Here is a 21,985-nt window from a genome sequence, read left to right as displayed (position 1 = left end):
TGCACCGAGAAGGCAAAGAGCAGTGAAGGCAAAGCCGAGAGGAACGACGCGATCGGCGCGCTTCGGCGAGGAACGGAGGGGGAAAGGGTTCAGAGGCAACAGAGAGGAGCCGAGGGCATTGTCCATTTGTCCACATGTCGAACGGTGAATCGATGGCGCGTCCCGTTCGGAGACGGCTGCCGCGCCACGGGCCACGGCGCAGCGCGCGCCTCGGCCTCCCACATCGCATGTGAAGTGTCGCGTATCCGCATTGGCGAAAGGGTGGACACGCTCTGGGCTCTGGCCGCTTTGGCGAAAGCAAAGCTGCTCTGCCTCCGTCCGGTGCCCGGGCAGGCGTCACGCATCGAGCACGGGCGGAGGGCGGAGGGCGGAGGGACTTGGGAGTTGGTCACCTTGATCAGACCGCGACGCGCGCCTCGATCCAACGACCAGCGTCGTTTGCGATTTGCGTGCTCCGACGATCCTGACCGTCCAAAGAAGCCGGTAGGGGCTGGGCTAGCCGACAGGCCCACGCTTTCGTTCAGGCCGCGTCGTCATCTGCTTCTCGCGGTTCCTTCTTACTTGTGCGGGTGGCCTTGCCGTTGCTGGCATCGTAGACGGAATCTGTGGTTCTGCATAGCGGAAAGAGAGAGGAGAAGAGAGACGGCCCGAACTACCAAGGTGCAGGAGGGAGGAAGATCGGGGGAGAGGAAGAGAGTAGGACGGCGAGGAAGGCGGCGACCGGAGAGGGAGATGAAGGGGGAGCCCCTAACGCTGGAGAAGTACCACCACTTCTTCCTCGACCCGTGGGGCACCAAGATCAGGATCGATCAACTCAACCAGGTACGTACCGTCAAATATCTCTCTCACCCTGTTATTCTTCCCCCAAATTCTCCTGAATCTCCAGGGTTCCTGCATGCATATTGATTTTCAGTGTCCCAGCATTTCCTCTTCGTTGTACTCGATCGGTTCTTAATCCCCTAATTATTTATTTATTTATTCCATTTTAAAAAAATAAATTGTAACGTGTGTCTACTGCAGATCCTGCTCATACATGGCTTCATCAAGCTCCACCACGGGAGAAAGGTAAACCGCGCGCCAACAAACTCGCCCCCCCCCCCCCCCCCCCCCCCCCCCCCCCCCCCCCCCCCCCCCCCCCAAAAAAAAACCTCCAAACCCCAGTTCTTCGTTGTTTCTGTGTGACTAACGCGCATGGAGCTGTTCGCGCGAGGGGGCCTCCGAGCAGGGCAGGATCATGGAGTGCCTGGTGGGCCAGGTGGACCTCCTGCCGCCGCGCCGCTCCACGCTGCACCAGCCGTCCGCGCCTTCCGCGGCCGCCATCACCGCGGCGCAGGTTAGGGACGACGTCGAGGCGATCGGGTGGGTCGAGTGCCCCATCGGCTGCGTCGCCACGTTCGGCGCGCGGAGTGCCGACGGGCCGGAGCCGGTGGAGCGCGTGCCCCGGCCCGCCGACTTCGTCCTCGCCGGGCGCCGCCCGCGGTCCAAGCGGACGCGCCGCTCCGCGTACGGGCTGCCCGGTGACGTCGCCGAGTCCAAGAAGGTGAAGGCGGGTGCGCCACGGAACAAGGCGAACGTGATCGTGAAGGTGGAGCGGGAGCAGGAGCCGTCGTCGCTGCCGGCGCCGCCGCCACCACCACCGCTGTGGATGCGGTCTCCCACTCCGCCTCCACCGCCTTCCCCGCCGCCGCCTCCGCCATCTCCGTCTCCGCCACAGGACGCGGCGCCGCGGCGTTCGCCACTGTGCCGGCCTCAGCCTACGTTGGCGCCGATCCCCGCGCCAGCAGTCTGGGGCATGCCCACGGTGCTGCCGAATCCTTCGCAGCTGTTCTGGGGCTTGCCGCTGCCCACACTGCCAGGGCCAGCGCCGGGATGGAGCACACATACGGTTCCGACGTCTTACCCGGCGCCGTTCTGGGGCGCGCCCAGTGTGCTGCCGCCGCTGCCGCCGCATGTGCTCTGGCGCTGGCCACCCACCCCGGCGCCAACAGCGCACCCGCCGATGCAACTGCTGCGATCACCACCTTCCGCACTGCTACACCGGCCACAACCGCATCTGCAGGGGCAGCGGCCGCCTCCTGGGCTGCCTCAGATACCACCGCCTCCCATGCACCAGCACCAGCCACCGCCGCATTTCCACGGGCAGCATCCGCCGCCCGCTCTCCTTCAGACACCACCGCCTCCCATGCAGGTGGCCCGCCCGCCGCCGCACTTCCACGGGCAGCTTCCACTGCCTGCTCTCCTTCAGACACCACCACCATCAATGCAGATGCACCGCCCGCCGCCGCATTAGCAGGGGCAGCAGCCGCCTCCTTCGCCGCCTCAGACACCACCACCTCCACTCCTCCAGGAGTGTCCTGGGGCAGACAGGTGCGCCCAATTTGAGTGTTTGCTAAGATTGAGAGATCAGACACATGGACGGTGAATTGAAGAGTTTATTTGTTGTTTGAACTCTGAAAGGTTAACAGCCGTTTGTGGCTGCCTCGTGGCTTCTGTTTTCTGCTCCTTGATTACTAGTTTTACCACTGCTGTATCAAACAAAAAAAAAATGAAGTGCCATATTGTCAAATCGGATCAAATGCAGTTGTAGTAACTTAGCATTCTCTGATCTAAAAATGGGTAGCATTCTCTCTTTCATTCTTGAGATTTTTCAGCTTGTGCTATCCAGGCTTCTCCATCTTATAGGTGACTTTTTAGCTGGTAACTTAAGGGGATTGAAGCAATGGCATTAGCATTTGGAAGAATAACTTGGTATTTCGGTCCAAAAAAATTATGTAGACACAGTCTAATTTATGTACAAGGCTAAACTTCTACCAGGAACAGATGGTGGCAGAACTACGTACATGTGGTGGCGATAATAATTAACAGGTGATTGCTAAATGGCAGCGGCAGGTGTGTCATTCTCTTCTCTCAGTAATGGCATTGGCATTAGTGATTTTTACCGGTGGGAGTGGAAGTGTGGAACAGACTGATCTGGAAAATTTACGGGACAGGAAGAAGAGGGAGAGGCTTCCTGGGCAGCCGCCGATTCCTCCTCTGAGAAACAACTCCCCTCGGATCAGAACCCTCAAGCACCGCATCCAGCTCCGACGGGTCGAGGCCCAGCCTCTTTTTTATGAAGCCGTCCAAATCGAAATCACTTCCTGGAGTCTCTGCTGCTTCGCTGCTGCTGTTATCGGCATCATTGCTGGAAAAGCCAGAGGTACCTCCAGTTGCTGAAGATTCTGAAGACTCATCTGCAGAACTCCTGGTGGTAGGAAGATTCGATTCTGTTGTGCTTTTAACAGTGTCCTGCTTCACAGGCCCGGATGGCTGGTCTAGGTTTAGGAGCTTCTTCACGCTGTCTAGGGCAGGGTCGATGATGTCGAGGAAGCCCATGACCCAGGAGGCATCATCCACAACTTCGATACGCTGTCAGAATGTGCAATGATCAGTGGCACAGTTAAGATCCTCACAGAGTGACAAAGATAACTTGAATAGTTGTCGCCTACTGTGTTGTCTATGGTCGACACCGACAAAAAGATCTTGTGCGGAGAATTAGATACAATGCAAAACATGAACAGGCAAAGGTGTTGCTCCATAGGCAGCTATAACTTACTAACCTGTTGAAAGTATAGGTTCCTAATTTCTTCAGCTCGAACTGGATCCCCCTGTTCCTCCTCTAGTGCTGCCCATGTCATCCATGTCACCTCACTTTGAGAGTTTATGCTCAGCGAAGATCTCAACAATCTTCTGGCAGCGGTGTAGTTACCAGCACGCTGTTCTAGGACTCCCCAAGCCTACAAAAGCAGGCAGCAACTATTATGGAATAGAAAATGGAACACTGGCCTGTAAGTTCTGAAATCAGCACCCAAAACTTCAGTTTGCTGCAACAACGGCAGTTTGAGACCGGCTAAGTGTATAAAGTTGCAGCAAACTAGATTCTACACTAATACAAGCATTGATATTTGACAACCATGATACACTAGTTCATCAAGCACTCAAATGAACTTCTGCATATACAATGGCATTCAAGATGAATGCCGTTGCTTACAGTTTAACAAGTACCAGACTCTTGAGTGATATGCTTTACCTGGAGACAACGAGCTGCACATTCATTCGTTGAATTGACTGACAAAGCTCTTTGATAGAGGGCCCTTGCTGTTCTTGCATTTCCTTCTTTCCACTCCATCCACCCCCAAGCCTACAATATGATCTATGTGTCACTGCTAAGTTTCAGATATATCTTAAATAAAATAGCTTCCATATGTAAAGCACAACAATGCATATGTACTAGAAAGTGGAAACAGTACAAAACTGTTTTTTATCCTTTGAGGAAACTTATAACCATTTAGCTGTATATATCAGGTGCGCCGTGCGCATACTTAAAGATGTAAGACTTTTCACTGAGAAATTTTATTCTCATAGTTATTGCTGGGAATCTTAAGGTTCAGAGTTGAAGTGAATGTGCATTGAAAAAATCTCAAAATTTCAACAGAAGAAACAAAAATACTGTAAATTAATAAGGCGGGAACTGGATATTCACATAACCTTCCCACTCCCCGAATTGTTGGATCGCATGTATTCATTTGTGACTGGGAAGATAAACAACGACAGTACTTGTAATTTGCAACTCTAGCAGTAAGAAGTTTCTCCAAGAAAAAACATCTAGTGGTAAGAAGTGCAAGAAGCAATATCAGAAACTGAAAGTAATTGTAAATCCATGCAAAAAATCATGTAGGAATAAACAAAAAATTGTTTTAAAAAACTTTTTTTAAAAGGAAACTACATGGAAGTTACATAGTCAGATAAAGGAGATAGGTGCAGAAAATTCTTACTATCCAAACTGGCTGATGCCTCGGGTCAATCTGTGATGCTTTTCTGAATAACACACGAGCAACATTTGCTGATGAATAGTTGTATTCCAGCAGTGCAAGTGACTGGAGAATTACAGGGTCCCTAGGGTTTACAGCATGCCCAATCTTTAGCAACTTCCTTGCCCTGTCAATGTTACCTTCATTTGCCTCAAATAGTGCCCATACATGCCATGAAAACCGGTTTTTTGGACTAGCCTGGACAGCTTTCTGCAACATGAAAATCAAAGTTAATACTCCATACATTGGAAATTTTAGAAAAAATATTACACATGTGACAAACCATCGCATTCATATGTTAATAGAGGGTATCAAAGCAACATTTCGGTATAAATTGAACAAATTAATCTCACAGCATTATATTCATACTAGTTGAGACTAGAGATAACTATAAAAACTCGACCTGCGGGTATTCATACTAGTTGAGACTAGAGACAATTATAAAAACTTGACCTGCAGGGGGTAAGACAGCCCCCCGGGTTTTTTTCTAAGAAGAAGACCTTCTCACGCAAGCTGAGAAAACCCCCGAATCTCTTCCCCACCCTTACACAGGGGCCCGTAACCCTTGTGAGATTACCACTGGGCTGGCGACCACTGCAACTACCCCCAGATAGGAGGGCCCAAACCAACCACAGCTACGACTTGTGCCGGGCCTTGATCTGTGCTATGGCAACAGATGAGGGGATTTTTTTTAACCCCAGTCTGAAATTCGCTCGCACGGGGAGTCGAACCCAGGACCTGAGGAGTGCTACTGAGGCCATCTAACCAATTCAGCTAGAGACCCTTTCGTGACTAGAGATAACCATTAAAGTTTGGATAGAGAAAACTTGTACTGAAAGTAATTCCGCTTCTACTTTACACTTCTTCTAAATACACGTGAACATAAGGAGATGGTCAGCTGTACTCCCTCCGTTTCAAATTGTAAGTCGTTTTCGCTTTTCTAGGTTCATAGGTTTTGTTATGCATTTAGAATTCTAGATATATGTATTATGTATGCATACATAGGAAAAACTATGCATCTAGAGGACTCAAAATGACTTGCAATTTGAAATGGAAGGAGTATTTTGGAATGCACAAAATCACACCAACAAAATCATAAATGATAACATGGTTATCCTAGAAAGGGAAAAGAAACTATTACCTCGAAGAGCTTTCTGGCCATAGTATTGTTTCCTGCACGCATTTCAACCTGAGCCCACGCCTACTAGAAAGTTGCCCGACATAAATGCACAGTTTGAAGAGAAGGCAGCTCTGCGGTTTCTTTTGGCAAAGAAAGAAAGAATAATTATGAAGAAAATACTTACTAGCCAGCTTGCACAACTTTTCGGATTGGATTGAGTGGCTTGTTGAAACAAAGTCCGTGCTTGTTCAAAACGCTCTGCTTTAGCTTCAAGCAAAGCAAGAGTTTGATAAATATATTCATTTCCTCCACAATATTTTAGGGCTTTCCCAAGTAGGTTCCGTGCCTTTTTTACGTTTCCTTGCTTTATTTCTAAAATTGCCCACCCATGCCAAGCAGCAATGTGCTTTGCATCAGCCACAGTAGCAGCATCAAATAGCTCTCGTGCCCTTCGAATATTTCCACCCTTGCTTTCTAGGACTGCCCAACACTGCTCAGCAGTAGAAAAAAAGGATAAATGATGAATTCTACATGGCCTCATGCTGTGGTTTATTCTTAAATGGCTAAATCATAGATGCATGGAACAAAAATGGTTATGGTTATAAAGGCACAAATTGGCCTTACCTTGTTGATCTGGATAGTATTCCAGCGTGTTGTATATAATTCAGTCATAAGGAACAAAAGATTCCTTAAGCGTTAATAAAACAACACTGATATGAAGTTGTCCCTATGAACAAAATACAGTGTGCATCTTAATGCACTGTGCTTTTCGTCTATTTGGAAGAAAAGCAGACAAGCAGTTGACCTGCAACTGCAAGGAATGCAATGCACTGGACTTAAGCCCAAACGCTCAAAACCACCCATTGCTGGACTAAGTGCAAATCGACATAATCATACATTTAGGATAATGCTGAACACACCTCCCTCAAACATAACGAACTAAGGTTACTTCAACAGTAATATCCCAAATGTGAAGGATACTAGGAGTACCTTACTAGGAAACTCGACATCTTGCACAGTACCCTACAACTACAAAGTGGTGAAGTGATCATGTGCGAACCTGCCAAATGTATGGGTTTTCGCCTTGCGTTGCCTGGCATCCCCTTTCATATACCGCTCTAGCTTTGTCATACCTTGACTGCTTGCTGTAAAGCTTTCCCAGTGCCACATATGGACGTCCGTCTTCAGGCCAGAATGAGATACACTGATCGGCACACAGAGCATCCAATACGTCAGCTCAGAAGGACCAAGCAGCTTAATACCACGTATAAATCCTCAATTAGAGCACACAAATGCACTTATGCTCGTCTTCTAGTTTCAACTCGCCTTAATTCGCTAGGTACAAACCTTGTGCTCGTGTATGAACTCCCAGTCTATAATGCTACAATTCCCTACGTGCTCACCTTGTCGAGGAGCTTCTCTGCTTCAGGGAACTCAAACTTCCGGGTGTGCACCTTGACGCGGTAGAGCCAGAGCTCGAGGTTGATGGGCAGCGGCCGCTCGCCGGCCGCGGCGGCGAGCTCCCCGTCCGTCGCCGGCTCGAAGAGCGGCACCTTCTTCGCGATCTCCGCGAGGCCCCTGTCGAACGCCCCGCCCATCGTCTTCCCCTCGAACCGGCCCCCATCCCGTTCGGGCCCGCCTGCCGCGGCCGCGCCAGCAGCTGCAGCCGCGCGCGCGCGGCGGAGGCGGAGGGAGAAGTAGGACGACGACGACGACGGCAGAGCTGCGGCCGCCGAGGCGGGTGGCTTCGTGCCGGGGCTCGGGAAGTGCGGGGGCGGCGTGGAGGGGGACAGGAGCCGCATCGCCATGGATGCGAGCTCAATCGGAGTCTGGCTGTAGCAAACTGACTGAGCGAGCGGGGCGCGCCTTTGAGAGGGAAGGAGACGACGTGGGGTTGAATTGACGCGACTGCCCTCGCGGATGCGGTGCCGTTAATGCCGTACCGGGCGTTGGAGGGGCAGAAACGGGAGGACGGGATGGGGGCGCGGCTGGAGGCTGGAGGCGCGCCACGTCGGCGCGGGGTTCGGATCACCGCCGAGACTACTGTCACTTGGGCACTTGGCGCTGGCGGTTGTAAAAAGCTTGAAATCTGGGCGGCGTGCGTGACGGGTGCCGGCGCGCGTCGATATTTTTGTGTGCGCGAGTGGCGTGTTTTCACTCGCCGAAGGCGGTTGCCCCTCTAGCACAGGAGCAGCACTCTTCCACGCCTCTCGTGCAGTTGTGTGCTCGTGAGAGGGCCACCTTCTTCAGTTCTTCTGGCAATGGAGTTGCTCGCGTGTCTCGTCTTCTAGGGTTACACGAGGCCAAAGTATCCGTCTCTTTTTTAAGACAGAAATTAAACGAGGAAGCATTGAGCAGAAAATAGAATATCTCGAAGTCATGGAGTCTATCAATAAACCTACTAATCTAGCACAACAAATCCCCAGGGTTGACAGTACTGTCGAGCTGATCGAATTAACATAGGAAGCACTACGGAAGCAGAAGCATATAAACACAATCAGACAGGAAAAAAAGCAGCAGCAACAATATACGCTCTACTATGAATGCATCAGAATGGGAAAAAAGACAGTCGCTGCTTCAAGGAATCCGGAGTTAACGGTACTCGATGTCAGAGCATAAAGAGATGATATGTTGTTCTCTACAGCTATACAATACAGCAAAACTGCAGACAGATCTTGCCACCAAAAAACACAGAAATATTTGCCTGCATGCATAAGTGTAAGCTTAAAAAACCCAGGGGATAGTAAATCACCCCTCAATGGTGAATGCACCCCAGTACAAACGCATTACATTGTGAAGTATGATTGCCTTGTGAAACTTATTACTCTGAAACTATGAAAGATACTATACTATAAAAATAACATCAAGTAATGCTTCCTATATTTTGTTTCCCTAGCCCAACCATCAGAATAAACAAAAGTAACAATATAAGAATTTGAGCATCATAGGCAGGAATATCTTGATGAAGAAACCATCATGGACAAGCTCTCAAGATATTTCCAGCATCTAACTATTACCACCCCAACGCCTTTTCCTCAGAGGTCGCTGATTCTGGATACGATCCGTACTACATGCTACAGCCGATAGCTCTTTCTTGTCACCATCATCTTTTTTTGGAGCAATAGCCTCTTTGAACCTTTCCCTTCTTTTTTGCATCTTTTCCATTATCTCAAGTATGTGTTTATCACATTCTCTTGTAGCTCCGTTGGTGCAGACAGCATCTTTTGCCATCGCATCATTCACCTGAGGCTGCTCTGCTGAACTTGTTTCAATAACTGATTTCAGTACAACTTTTCTTGGTTTAAGCTTGCTTGTAGAAATGATATCCTGATGGTCCTGTTCGATCAGTTCTCCCTCCTCAATCTCCCCATCATCTTCATTTTGCCGATTTTGGTGCGCTGATTTCTTCAAATCCTGATTGCCCAAGTGATGGTAGCCCATACTCTGTTTCCGCGCATTCTGATGTACATGCTGCTGTTTGGAACTGTGCAAATCCTTGGCCACAGGAATACATCCCTTTTGGTCATCTTCAATTACACGCCTTAACTCATTGCCTCGCCTCTCAAACTGCAAAAAGATGACAGTATAGCATTGAGGAATAGAAGTCTAGTCCATCTGGAGAATATGTGCAAGGATATGGTACAAACTACCATTTTGCACCAAAATAGCAAATACAAAGAAACAATGCAACAAATACATACATTTGTGTTCCACCCTAGAATAAGCAATTGTGCTATGAAGTTTTAGAACAACTCCTTATCAAAATGAAAGGCTGTAGTAAAAGCAAACGACAGAAACACAACGAAAATCTGCAAGGCATTGCCTCGCTCAGTGTGGGAGTTCTCCAATACAGCCAAGTTGATGTAAAGATATATTAAAAAGCAAGCATGCACAACAAACTGCAAACTTTCCGGTAGTTATCCACTTTTCCTGCCTAACATCTGACGAGTAAGATTTTTTTAAAAAAGTAGCCAGGACACAGAATAATCTCACAATTCACTTTGGATATTACACTAAGAAAACCAAGAGGCCCTAAAAGTTCAAATATATGGTAACGCATGAGCGTTTGTTGTTGAAAAGTAGTGGCAAAATATGCTGACTAAACATATTAGTTAGCCAAAGAAGTTTCTGACATTAATAACATATTGGTTAGCCAGAGAAGTTTATGAGTTCTTTTGTTTGTTGGGGTGGAATATCTTGATGCTAGCCTTAGATTGCTCTTAAAAAAATTAGACATATCTGCTTGCTTTTCGAAACCATCGTAATGTTTCTTGCTATCAGGAAAAGAAAAATGATATCAGAGTTGAATACGGTCACATGCTTTCAGAACTTGATATAGCAAAAATTATATCTGCTTTTGGTGGCTCTTGACAATATGCACCTCATCAAAAGCAGCTCCAAGTTCCGAAATATTATATTGCTGCTGTAAATAAATGTTGCAAGAGAAACCAAAAGACATTCTAGTAAAACCATGATAATATAGCAAAGGGCATTCTGAAATTGAAATGTGCAGAAAACAGAGAATACTTATCAATTAGTCCATCCCATAAAGTAACCGATTTGACCTAGATCATTTTTATGGGGAAAAAACTAGGAACCTAAGCAGCATAAGATGGCCAGTAAAATTTCCTCTCGTTTTTTCAGTGAGCATCTCAGTTGCTAACAGCTCAGTCTTGCTACACATTTTCATGTTTTTTTTCTCAAACACGCAGGAGAGCTGCGTATCAATATATTAAGAAGAGAAGGGTTTAAATAAACCCAAAGTTACAGCACAGGTTCATGTTCATCGGAAACTTCAGGTGAGATGTTCTTAGAATAATATATATGATTAGTTTGACAGAACTCTTGATTATAATTAAAAGGAATACCTAAGCATGAACGAATTGCAGGTAAGTAAATATAAGCTGTAGGTAGAAATAAATGAAACAAACCAATATACACTAGTGCACAATCATAACATAACGGGTTACGACAAATTAGATGTTTTACGAGAAAAAAAGGTAAAGTTTAATTAAGCAGTAAAGAAACCATCAAGAGATGATATCACATAGCACTAACCCAAGCTACTATTTCTCGAACTACGCAGGAGAGCTGTGTAACTCAAGCTACTATTGAGGGAACTATTAAAGGTGCACATGTTATAATGGAATAAGAATCAATAAACAGTACATCGATAAGGCTAGCAACAATCAGGGGATGTTATTAATCAAATAAATTGGTGACTATAGCCACATTACAAGGGAATATATTGAATGTACAAGAACAATCAAATCAAAAGGGATAGTCCAAAGAAAAACTAATGAACAGCACAAGTTTAAAGGTTTGGTCAACTTGCTGAATTCCTGAACACAGAATGTTAATTGAACATTGGACAACATTAGAGTCATTGAGTCAACCATATATCAAGTAAAAATGTCAATGTATTAAGTGGTTAAAAATAGAGAGTTTCTGAAGAATAAATCTCTTAAATCTCCCAGTGTGACTGAAAAAACAACAAACAAGATATAACTTATAAGATCTTGATAAAGGGAACAATATAATAGTTTTTTAAACACTAGAATAGTTAACCTAGCAGTTCCATTTGAACAAGCGAACCTATTGTGGTATTGTTACAATTTAGAAACAAATGAAGCTAAAAGTTTTTAGTTACTGAGGCTCACCAAATCAATAGCTAGAATGAAAGTAGAAAAGGTACACAACTCAAATGTGAAAATAAGCAACAAGATAGGTACATTGTGTATCTTAGGTTGCAAGTAGTGGCAGAACATCTGCATCAGCAATGAAAAGGTAACACAAACCAAAAGTCTGTAGCATAGCAAATTAGTTCAGCCCAAATATGAGATGGTCATCCAGGAGCTCACCTACGCTATCACACCAAACCCACTCCTGGGGCAGAGAGGAGCTACTAATCATAATTTATATTTGTTTAGGTTTCAAGTTAGAAACAAAATGTTGATTTGTGTGAGACAAGGTTCAAAATTCAAACATGGTTACAAATGTGTTGCCCGTGTGACAAAATCCTCTACTATTTTAGGCTGCATCAGCAAAACTATCCTCGTAAGCATTTGTAAGTTTAGGGTGTTAAATATCCAGCTTTGCAACTGAGGGCATTATTTGGAATTTTCAAAAGTTCATGGGTCTAAGCTAGACTTATTCCTTGGGATACGAGGCAAATAATTGCGAAGGAATAAGTCCATTATACCCCTTGAACTCTTCTAAAGTTCACTAAACACCCTTATCTACAAATCTTTCACTTAACACCCATCAACCCATCACCTGACCCAAAGGCACCACGGTTTAGCTAACATGGTTGCCCTTGCCCGCACAACCAGAAATAAGTAACCAGAGAGAAGATGAAGCCAAGAGGAGAAATTGGACTTTCAGCACAATATTTTCTTTATTATATGCATTTGTTCCCATAAGTTTAGTATTACTGTGTTATAATGTTATCCAAATCCTCTCTCTATCTTCTCGCTCTCCTACCCTCATGCATCCTATTCCTCCCCCTACTGTGTATTTGTTTAGGACAGTTTGGAGTGAGACATGAGAGGAGGGCACTTTGTTGTAAGATACTATAGAGCATGAATTTTTTTTTAAGAAAGAATGTGTTTGATAGCATCAAAGCACTTCCTCATAAAACATTGACTAGTACAGACTGCCAGAGCTATGTTTTTCTTTGACAGGCTTTCAAGAATACAACCAGATGATAGGAGGAAGAGCTCAACTCCAGCCAGCAGAAACACATTAAGGAAGTAGTTTATTTGTCTCTAAGATACATTGCACAGCAAACACTTCAACAAGAACTAGAGCCATAACGCCATATCACATCACATGCTGGTTCAGTATAATGCCATATCACATCACATGTTGGTCCAGTATTATGTAGAAAGATAAAGACAAAACTTCCACATAAATCCACCTAGGTGTATTCAACACTAAATTTAGCCTCTTAAACACCACGAACAGCTGTTATGAAATATAGTTTGTTATGAACTAGCATAGGAATAAGTAGTGCATATGCAGTCATCTAAATAGCTACAAGCAAGAGAGGGCTTGCTCTAGCCTCTGGGACTAGTTTAGGGGCTGAAAAGATGCTATGGAGAAGTCCCTAGTGCAGAGTGATTGCTAGCTGCAGGTTCCGATGCAGCATTTAAGTTTGTATCCCTTTGTTTGCAATTGTCAAAAAGATAAACATGTAACATCTGTCTAATGAGATAAGATTTTACTATGGATTAACTAAATGCTTCTAAACTAAGAAATAACAAATGTTTCCATGGATGATGGATGCATTAGTTTTCAATTTGTATCATAGACAAGCTTTAATTTGAGTGATGTGGAATGCCAGAAAGAACAAATATTTCATGGTCAGTGATGACCCCTTTAGGTAAATGTTCAATACTTGAGTTAAGTAAGATCTGAACTATCAATAATTAAGTTAAGTAAGATCTGAACTACTCCTAGCCTAAATAAGGCCTACAAGATTAAGCACCGGCATACTGCTTTAGCACTAAGCAGTGAGTTAGCAGCTTGCTTACCACATTTTAGAAGATTGCTACTAACTAATAGATAACCTAACGATTATCATGTGACTTGTATAAGACAACCTACACAGTAAAGATGGACAAAAAAGTTGAACTTAATGTAAGTCAAAGAAGATTATTTACACTGACAGAGCCTTTAGTCCTGACTCCCAAGCTAGTTTAGGGTCTAGAGACAAAATCCAACAAAAGCCTCACAAACCAAGCGATATTGTTATAATATAAAAATAGCAATATAGTATTTGCAATAACAGAAGCAGTAAAAGAACTTGGCCTGTAGGTCTATAGTCCTGATGCATGGATTGCTAAGTTCCAAGCACTCCTATAATCCTATTTATAATTCTTTGGATATGTTTCACAGCAAGAATCCCACAGCTCTTATCGACACAAAGAAGGTTATTTGTCAATAAAACAATGTCAACATATCACAACACTAGAGTACTGGACCAATTTGGACAAAGGCTAGCACTGTGGGAGTTTACACAGATCTTTGACAGAAAAATATTAACTATTGTTTGCCGGCATTTGAAGATGGATTTGAAATGCAACCAAACCATGTTGTATCCCAACAAAATTGAACAGATTAAATTAGAACTTGCAAATGTTGATCAGAAGTGCTTTGATGCTATCCAAAATGATTATGTTTAAGAAAACTGGGGTCATGGTTAGCAATGCCCAGTTAGCCAATACTCCACTAATCCTCATACTGATTTATGATCTGTGTAATTTACCTAAAAGCGTGACTCAATTTTCTTTCATGTGCATTTGAGTGCTAGTAGAATATATCATTATATATGCCAGAAATAAGAATGTAAAAAAATTTAAAGTACAAGATTGATAAAAAAATTTGATATGTACACTTTTATTGGATTTTTTCTCCTCAAAGTTTACCTTTATTTTCCTATCATTCAAGAGGATGTTATCAGCGTTCTCCAGCTCATGTCTTCTCCCAATACAAATGTTTGAAACAGTATTACTATTTCTCATATCATCAGAATTACAAATGGCTTTTGTATCAATTTCATCTGTAAACTTATGCAGCCTCAAAGCATAAATCCTTCTATCGCTGAGTATAGATTGGTCATGCACCAATCTTCTTCCTTTCAGAAGTGACAAATCAGCAAGACATTTTTGGTTCATGGAACCCAGATCAGCATGAAGCTTCCTCTTAACTGGCAGAATAAAACGTTCAGCTTCAGCAACTGTGTCACTGCACAAAGCAGATCGAGGAATGTTGCCATTGTTCTTTTGATGATACCCATCACGATGATAATGTACCATCTTAGCATTGTGGATTCTTTTGTTATCGATACATATGTTTCTTGAGTTTTGAAAAGGGAAGCCAGCAGCAGGCCAGTCCCTCTCAGAATTCTTTCGGCTAGGATACAACTCAAGATGGTTAGCATGTCTGAAATGCTCATCATTGCTTTTGGCAAATCTTCCTTTGTCTCTGTATCTGCCTCTGACCTCAGGACTCTGCCATTCGCAAAATCCGTAGTCAGTGTAATGGGGAAATTCGCCATCCACGCTATGGTCGTGCCTGGCTCTTCTCTTTTCCTGACAATACCTTTCTCTGTACATCTGTCCATCATCAGCATCAGACATATCAGCATTTAGCATTGATTGGTATGCATGGTCATGATGTTGCTGCCACTCCTTGGCTGAAGAGAAGCACTTCTCAACATCCTCTCCATCATTGATTTCATGTGAAGAAGATCGCCTATGGTGGTGATTAGACTCATTGCTAAAGTAATGCTTGTCATTTTTCACACCTACTCTTTCCAGATGAGAATAACCTTGCTTCTCATAAATTTGATTGTGACCTGCATTGTGATAGTTGGTCCTCAGGGAAGATAAGCTAGATCTTCTCTTCTCATACTCCCTACCATACCTACTAGGATACCTATCTGTTGATTTTTCTTTTTCAACAAAGATAGCATACCTTCCGCCATCTACACTTTGTCTCTTCAGTTCTTTCCTTGCATTACGTCCAGATTTCACGAGGTCGTGATCACTATTGCACTCAACAAAAAAATCACTGGACTTGCCTCGTCCATCAAAAGGAGCTTCACCCCTCTGAAAAAGTTTAGTTGCCTTGTGATTTCTATCATCAGCAGGGGAAGGGGTATAACTACGACTGCGACTTTCGCTGTTTTCTCTGTCCGACTTACTTGAATGGCGGTAAAAGTCAGATTTGACATGCTCATCCTGAAGTTTGGTGTCTTCAAAGAAGTCCCTGGAATCTGAATGTCTATTGGCTCTCTTGAAATAGAAATCTTCTTTTGATTCCCCAGAAAGCGTATCAGAATAATCAGGACTAAAAGATTGGGCCCTCGCACAAGATGAATCTCTTCTATCCAGTTTGCTGCCACTAAACTCTGAGGAATCTCCATCATGCACTTCCTTCTCAACCACCCTGTCTACCACAAAGCTAGAGCCCTTCAATCTTCTGTCGCCAGGATGAGCAATGGACATTCAGCATGCAGTGCAATTGAGAAGACAGTCAGCTCAGGAATCAACTCGAGAAACACATAGTAGCCATCCTCAAAATGACCCCAATATGTAGCTTCAACTATGCATACCTTTCAGTAGTCACACACTTATGATTTAACTTTGAGCTGTCATCCGAAGTGGACTGATTTGAGGGTGAAAGCGTCATGTTTACCTGATCAATCAGATTAACTTGTTAGAATATAGCGAGAAGATATTGAAGAGCCATACAAAGACTTTGATGAAACATACTTGAATCACAACATCCGAATCCCTTTGTATTGGACGCCATAAGTCTGCTGACGGAACACGCTCATGCGCACTACCTTCAACATGGATTGCTCTACCCTTTGGCTAGATTTGGAAAACTATGTTAGCTCTGATAGATTACACGTGAACCTATGCTGATTCAAATACACTAAAAATGACTTCATATTACCTTGGCAAGGCTATTTCTTCCTTCAAATCCAGAATAATTTGCTGCCTTTGGCATTGCTTTAACAGATTTCAGTTTGTACGATTCCTGAATACATAGATCATAAGGTTTTGCTCAACAAGAAAAATTGTAAGCATCCAAGGTTTATGCCTTACTTGATCCAGTCCTGATGTTTCATTTGCAAGTGATCTGGTCCCTAACCTTAATTGCTTCTGCACAAAAACATGTAGTGATGTAAATTTGACAGCTTAGAAACTGATGTAATGATGTACAAATGTCAACAGGAAATAAAATGACCAAAGTACCATGCTGCACCAATATTTTCTCCAGCCTTCTTCATCCAGATTAAAATTGAAGTAATCAGTAAGATCCACTCCTTGTTGTCTCCAAGGCTTCTGTTGCAATGCTTCAATGTCTATGTCGAAAATTGTGCTGAAATAATGCAGTGTTAGGATCATAGGATCAGCACACAAGATAGTGCATCTTCATTATGACTTTACGACAGGAAGCCATATAGACAGGCCAGCCAATTTATGCAGCTTTCAATGACTAATAACTCAACAAGTGGCAGAAATATCTTCTTTTCTCCCTTTTCATGCCTATAATAACAAAAAAGTCACTACCATGGTACATAAATCTACATTAATTACATGTTTTTGCATTCATATGAGTAGGAACAGCACCTATTTCTTGGCAAGAATAACTTATAATCACGTTGGAACACATGCTGGCGATCTCGATCCACTTGCCCCAAGATAGGTAATGTAGTTTTCTCAAGAAGTCCCTGGCACTGGAGGCCACCAACCTGGAACAACGCAGTCCAACATACATCATTAAAGTAAACGACTGCCAAAACAGTAGTCTCAATCTACGTATATCCGCACAGAAGAAACTGGAACGGAGAGCCAATTCGACTTAAAGCTCACAAGAGGTGTGCATAGGATTGGCAGAAACCCGCATAATTCATGCAATGTGCTGCAGATCAGTAGTGGAGAACCTAGAACCTCCCCTGAATAAACTGCATCTACACTTTTCCAGTTTCAAACCCACTACAGCACCAATAAGAATCCTTATACTACCAATTATCCAGCCAATTCACTGCATACCGTTGCCCAGCCGCCTTCTTCAACAGATGAAACCTTCATCCGGCTGCCCGAATCCTCCCCATCCTCACCCTCAGCCACGCACCCCTCGCCGCGGCCCACAGGAGGCGGCGCGCCGGCGTCCTCGTTGAGGACGATGTGGAGGCCATCATCGCTCTCCTCGTCGCTGCTGCTGTAGCCCGCGGTCCCGTCCCCCAAATCCACCGCCTCGTTCGCGTCGGCCTCCGGTACCTCCCCCTCGCCGTCGGTGGCCGGGTCGGAGTCCCTCGCATTGGAGCCGCCGCTCTCCCCCGCGGCAGCAAGTGCGGCAGTGACCTGCTCGTCGAGGTCCGCGTAAAGGTCCTCGACGCCGTCGTCGTCGTTGTCCGCTGATACGGCGGCGGCGGCGGCGGCGGCGGCAGCGTCCTCCACTGGGTCGGCCATGGGGCGGCGGCGCAGCAGAGGGAACACGAGCGAGGTACTACACCTGCTAAGCCCTAGGTGGCGCTGATGCAGGTTGCGCAAAAACCTTGGAACGCCGCTGCCCAGAAAGCCTTAAACCCTAGAACGCAACAGGGCAGTGGTCACTGGTTCCGTGGGTCGCAATGGAACCTCCGCTGCAGCATCCCGGGGTTCTCTCAACTTCTCACGGGCCGGACTCGTCCGGATATTTTCAGGCTCTGGTAAACGTGCTATGGCATTCTGCAGAATTTTTGAAAACTGAATATATTAAAAGCATGGCGTTTTTAAAATTTTACACCAGACTTGAACTCAATTTAGTTGATTGTTTGTTAAGGTGAAACATACTCTCTCCATCCCAAATCATAGGTCGTTTTGATTTTTCTAAGTTCATAAAAATTAAAACGACCTATAATTTGAAACGAATGGAGTAGTTTTGTTCTGCATTCAAAAAAATGCTACTTCACGGCCAACTGATAAATGAGCGCTCGGAAAGATTCTTCGGCTTTATTCCCAAAAATGTTTACTTCAGTAATCGAACCAGACTAAGCTACGAATGACAGCAGTAGCCCAGAGTTGAAAGCTTGACATACTAGAGCCTTTACAAATATGGTTTCTTACAATCAAAATCGGCAGTCTGTAATTTTGTATTGTGTATGCTTTCAATGTGTCCTACACTAGATCGCAACAAGTTCAGAACTACAATGCAGCAACTATCAACTCCGAATCATACAAAGGATCCTACACATACAGATGAAACGGTAGCCTCCCGTAATCTCAAGTCCAATCAATGGCGTTCTTCAGCAAACTGGATCTGTTCAAGTGGCGTAAATTGTGCAGCGCTCCTATTCTTAGAGACCCGGTGGCCCACAAAGATAGACAGGCAAATGGCTACCACCGAAAGGAGCAGAGCAAAGCCAGTCACAGCATCCCAAGAGCGATTAGGAGCAGGGCGGTAATATGTAGCTTCCGACGAAGGCTGTATATCCAAAATCAACCAGTTGCAGCTGGATGAGTAATGCTCCGAATCGCTCCATTCTTTGCCGTCGGTTGGGTACCAGAAGGCTACGGCCATATTGCTGGGCTGGCCTATTGTGAACTGTGCATCCTGCATTGCCAAAGGAACATTTAGATACTATATTTTGTCAAGGAAATGATGCTATAGAACTTCAAGCAGTTTGTATAATGGAGAAAGGGGTATCAAATTTGTCAGTTCAAGTGTACCATGAACAAATGATGACATGCATGCCCAGTAGAAGCCAGACAACTAGGAAATCACCCAATTATGTATTGTCTACCCAAAAAATGTCTTAGGTGTAGTTTTTACAAAATACAGATTTGTGAGATTAACTGAAACATGACTAGTACATGTGTTCATTGAAGCCCCAGTAGCTATTCTCCCCCCTTTGTTTCCACTATATATCCATGAGTAGCTGGTGTTCGTGCTGCAGTGCCTTGAATGTCATGTAATGATAGATAAGTACCTGCTGAAATTGATCCATTGTTCTTAAGGGTCTCGAGAACTCAAAATAATATGTGCCCTTCTCATCTTGTTTTCCATAAGGATTATCATCATCAACAAAGCCTGGAAGAAGATTTCACATGATAATGAGATGATAAAGTTTAACTTGGACGTATTTTTCTTTTGGTCAACATTTACGTAGTTGTTAGTAGTTGAAAAAAGGGACATTAAGAAGATGAAAGCGTGCAATCTCAGGTTCTCTACGCTCAGAAGATGGTCTCCACATGTTATGTGCTTTTGAATCCATAAACAAGCCAAGAAAAGATTAAAAAGAAGAAGAGTCTGATAGTTTTACCTGAATGGACGGTCAGTGAACTGTGCCACCAAGCCCCATGCCAATCGTTTTGAGCATTTGAATTGTTCTCTGAAATAAGAATTGCCCAAAACAAAGTTCAATCACAAAAGGTTCATACAAAAAACAATCAAACATGCAATCCACATACAATAATTTTTTAATTTTATAAGTATGGGTACCTTTAGGGCCCAGTCCATCAAGGTATCGGCAATGTGGATTCCATGCATAGACATCAACAAGGTGACCAAATCTAAATAAACGAATTTTTTAACAGTAAGTATCTACATCATACAATACACAACCAACATTTGACACGTAGAACTGAGTTACCTGTCGCCTCCATTTCCAGCAGCATTATCTATGTGATTGCCACCATAAAGACGTCCAGGAATAGCATTTCCAATTTCAAAGTGCATAATGTCAACCTCATGACCTCTACAACTTTTACTTGTGCAAGAACCTGGCATATCTTTGCATCCTCCCATCTAAATAGTCGAATGGTATCATGTTTGATACACATGACGTAACCAGTAAGAAGCAGTACCAAAAAAACGAAATGCAAAAAGGAGCTCAGCATACATAACAAGAAACAAGCAAAATGCATGAGTCAACTGCAACACCTGTAATGCTTAATAGCTGGGAGCAATTCAAACTTACATTGTAGTATGTGGCATTATCTCCAACTTGGAACATCAGAGCAACAGAAGGGCACTTGCTACTTTTCCTGTGTTGATCACAAGTCAACAAAAAGCACAGGTTACTTGATGCAGAGTTATATAGTTCAAACTAGTGGTGGGAGGCTACCATATGTACTGAGAATCAAATCATTTTCACAAGGCACAATCAATCAAATCAAACCACCAACATGCCCTTAAAGAAAACCAAGGCAATGGGGGGAAATGTCATGCCAAGGCACAATCGATCCAACTAAAACAGCATCAGGCCTTAAACTACTAAAGAAGACCAAGGCAATAAGAAAACTGCAGTGATACTACCATTTATTAATAGAACAATTGAGAATCATGTATAAATCTTTAGGCCCCCAATCAAATGGCAGGGTTGAAGTTCACTAAGAAATAGATCGATGTGGGCTAGTGCAGCAAAACAAAATAGCTGACTGGCTGCCCAACGTCTCCAATCCAGTATAACGTCTCTCTGGACTAAAAGAGTGAAAATAAAGAGCACTACAGCTTCCACTATCATTCTATCCGCACTAGTACAGACATAACTCAGAAAGAAGGCGAAAATACCCTTTACTGTAAGCGTAAGCCCCATCAACCTGCAGCATGAAGAAGACGTTGACGCCATCATGCACAGCCTGCACAAGCCCACTCCAAAAGTTAAACAAAAGTACCATTTCGCAGAAAACAAGGTTCCAAAGTATCAAACACACAAATCAACTCTTCAGTTGAAAATCGAACTGAATCATCAAGCTACTCCAGATAAATCCAAAGATTTTACTACGCCAAACAGTCAAATGCTACAGCGTAAGATCGAAGTCCATGATTCGGCTCATCGATCACCATTTCGGTTTCGACAACACAGCCAGTTCTAAATCCAATTTGCGATCACCCTAAGATCCACATGTTTTCCTATGGGGGAGAGGGAGAGAGATAGAAGATAGAGCCTGGAAGAGACCGAACCTTGACGGCAACCTTGCCGCCGGAGTAGGCCTTGTCTTCGTCTGGGTCGAGCGCCGGCAGCAGCGCGAACTCCGAGGCCTCCACGCCGTCCCAGTCGTCGCTGTGCCCGTCCACGGTCACCTCCCCGGGGCGGAACTCCGCGAGCACGCGCGCGCTGCCGCCGGAGCACGTGGGCGCCTCGCCGTGGTGCTCGTGCGCGGCGGCGGCCGCGAGGAGGGCCGCCGCGGCGACCAGGACAGCCACGAGCCTCATCGTGCGGGGACGCGCGGATCGAGGCCTCGTGGTCGTGCGGATCGAGGCCTCGTGGTCGTGCGGAGCCGGAAGCCCTTTCCGTGATGGGGGGAGAGAGAGCCTCGAGATTGGTCAAGTCAGCCACACGGCGGCGGCGGCGGCGTGGAGACCGAGGCGTCGTCCGTCGCCGGTCTGGTTGGGACTTGGAACTTTCGCATCTGCCCGTGAACTTCCTCACGAGTTGACGAGATTACCCCTGTGCCTTCGCGTTGCTCCATGTGCAATGGTTGCAGTAGGCTCTCAATGGCTTTGTACGGGT

General features: G+C 44.8%; 3 protein-coding genes across 3 annotated transcripts; 1 reads left to right on the top strand and 2 right to left on the bottom strand.

Annotated features, from left to right (window-relative positions):
- The first annotated feature begins 590 nt into the window (after nt 1-590).
- On the top strand, nt 591-2,566 carry LOC117839561 (uncharacterized). Its single transcript, XM_034719923.2, has 3 exons — nt 591-822; nt 1,021-1,065; nt 1,226-2,566. The coding sequence occupies exons 1-3, from the start codon at nt 733-735 to the stop codon at nt 2,288-2,290; spliced, it is 1,200 nt and encodes a 399-aa protein (XP_034575814.1). The 5' UTR covers nt 591-732; the 3' UTR covers nt 2,291-2,566.
- Nucleotides 2,567-2,725: 159 nt separating this feature from the next.
- On the bottom strand, nt 2,726-7,801 carry LOC117839560 (protein high chlorophyll fluorescent 107). Its single transcript, XM_034719921.2, has 8 exons — nt 7,374-7,801; nt 7,031-7,174; nt 6,155-6,460; nt 5,992-6,051; nt 4,815-5,060; nt 4,070-4,180; nt 3,600-3,776; nt 2,726-3,408 (listed from the first exon to the last, which is right to left on the bottom strand). Exons 1-8 carry the CDS (start codon nt 7,776-7,778, stop codon nt 2,980-2,982), a joined length of 1,878 nt encoding a protein of 625 aa, XP_034575812.1. The 5' UTR covers nt 7,779-7,801; the 3' UTR covers nt 2,726-2,979.
- Nucleotides 7,802-8,645: 844 nt separating this feature from the next.
- LOC117839562 (uncharacterized) lies at nt 8,646-21,934 on the bottom strand. Its single transcript, XM_034719924.2, has 17 exons — nt 21,436-21,934; nt 21,043-21,110; nt 20,450-20,516; nt 20,123-20,277; nt 19,972-20,042; nt 19,793-19,861; nt 19,460-19,560; nt 18,871-19,083; nt 17,541-17,852; nt 17,118-17,239; nt 16,740-16,866; nt 16,590-16,646; nt 16,438-16,521; nt 16,251-16,352; nt 16,091-16,173; nt 14,400-15,957; nt 8,646-9,537 (listed from the first exon to the last, which is right to left on the bottom strand). Exons 1-17 carry the CDS (start codon nt 21,685-21,687, stop codon nt 8,977-8,979), a joined length of 4,002 nt encoding a protein of 1,333 aa, XP_034575815.1. The 5' UTR covers nt 21,688-21,934; the 3' UTR covers nt 8,646-8,976.
- Between the last annotated feature and the right edge of the window lie 51 nt (nt 21,935-21,985).

This window comes from Setaria viridis, chromosome 9, assembly GCF_005286985.2.
Source record: "Setaria viridis chromosome 9, Setaria_viridis_v4.0, whole genome shotgun sequence".
Classification (NCBI taxonomy): Eukaryota; Viridiplantae; Streptophyta; class Magnoliopsida; order Poales; family Poaceae; genus Setaria; species Setaria viridis.
Note: the sequence above shows the minus strand (reverse complement) of the source record. Positions and strands in the feature narration are given on the sequence as shown.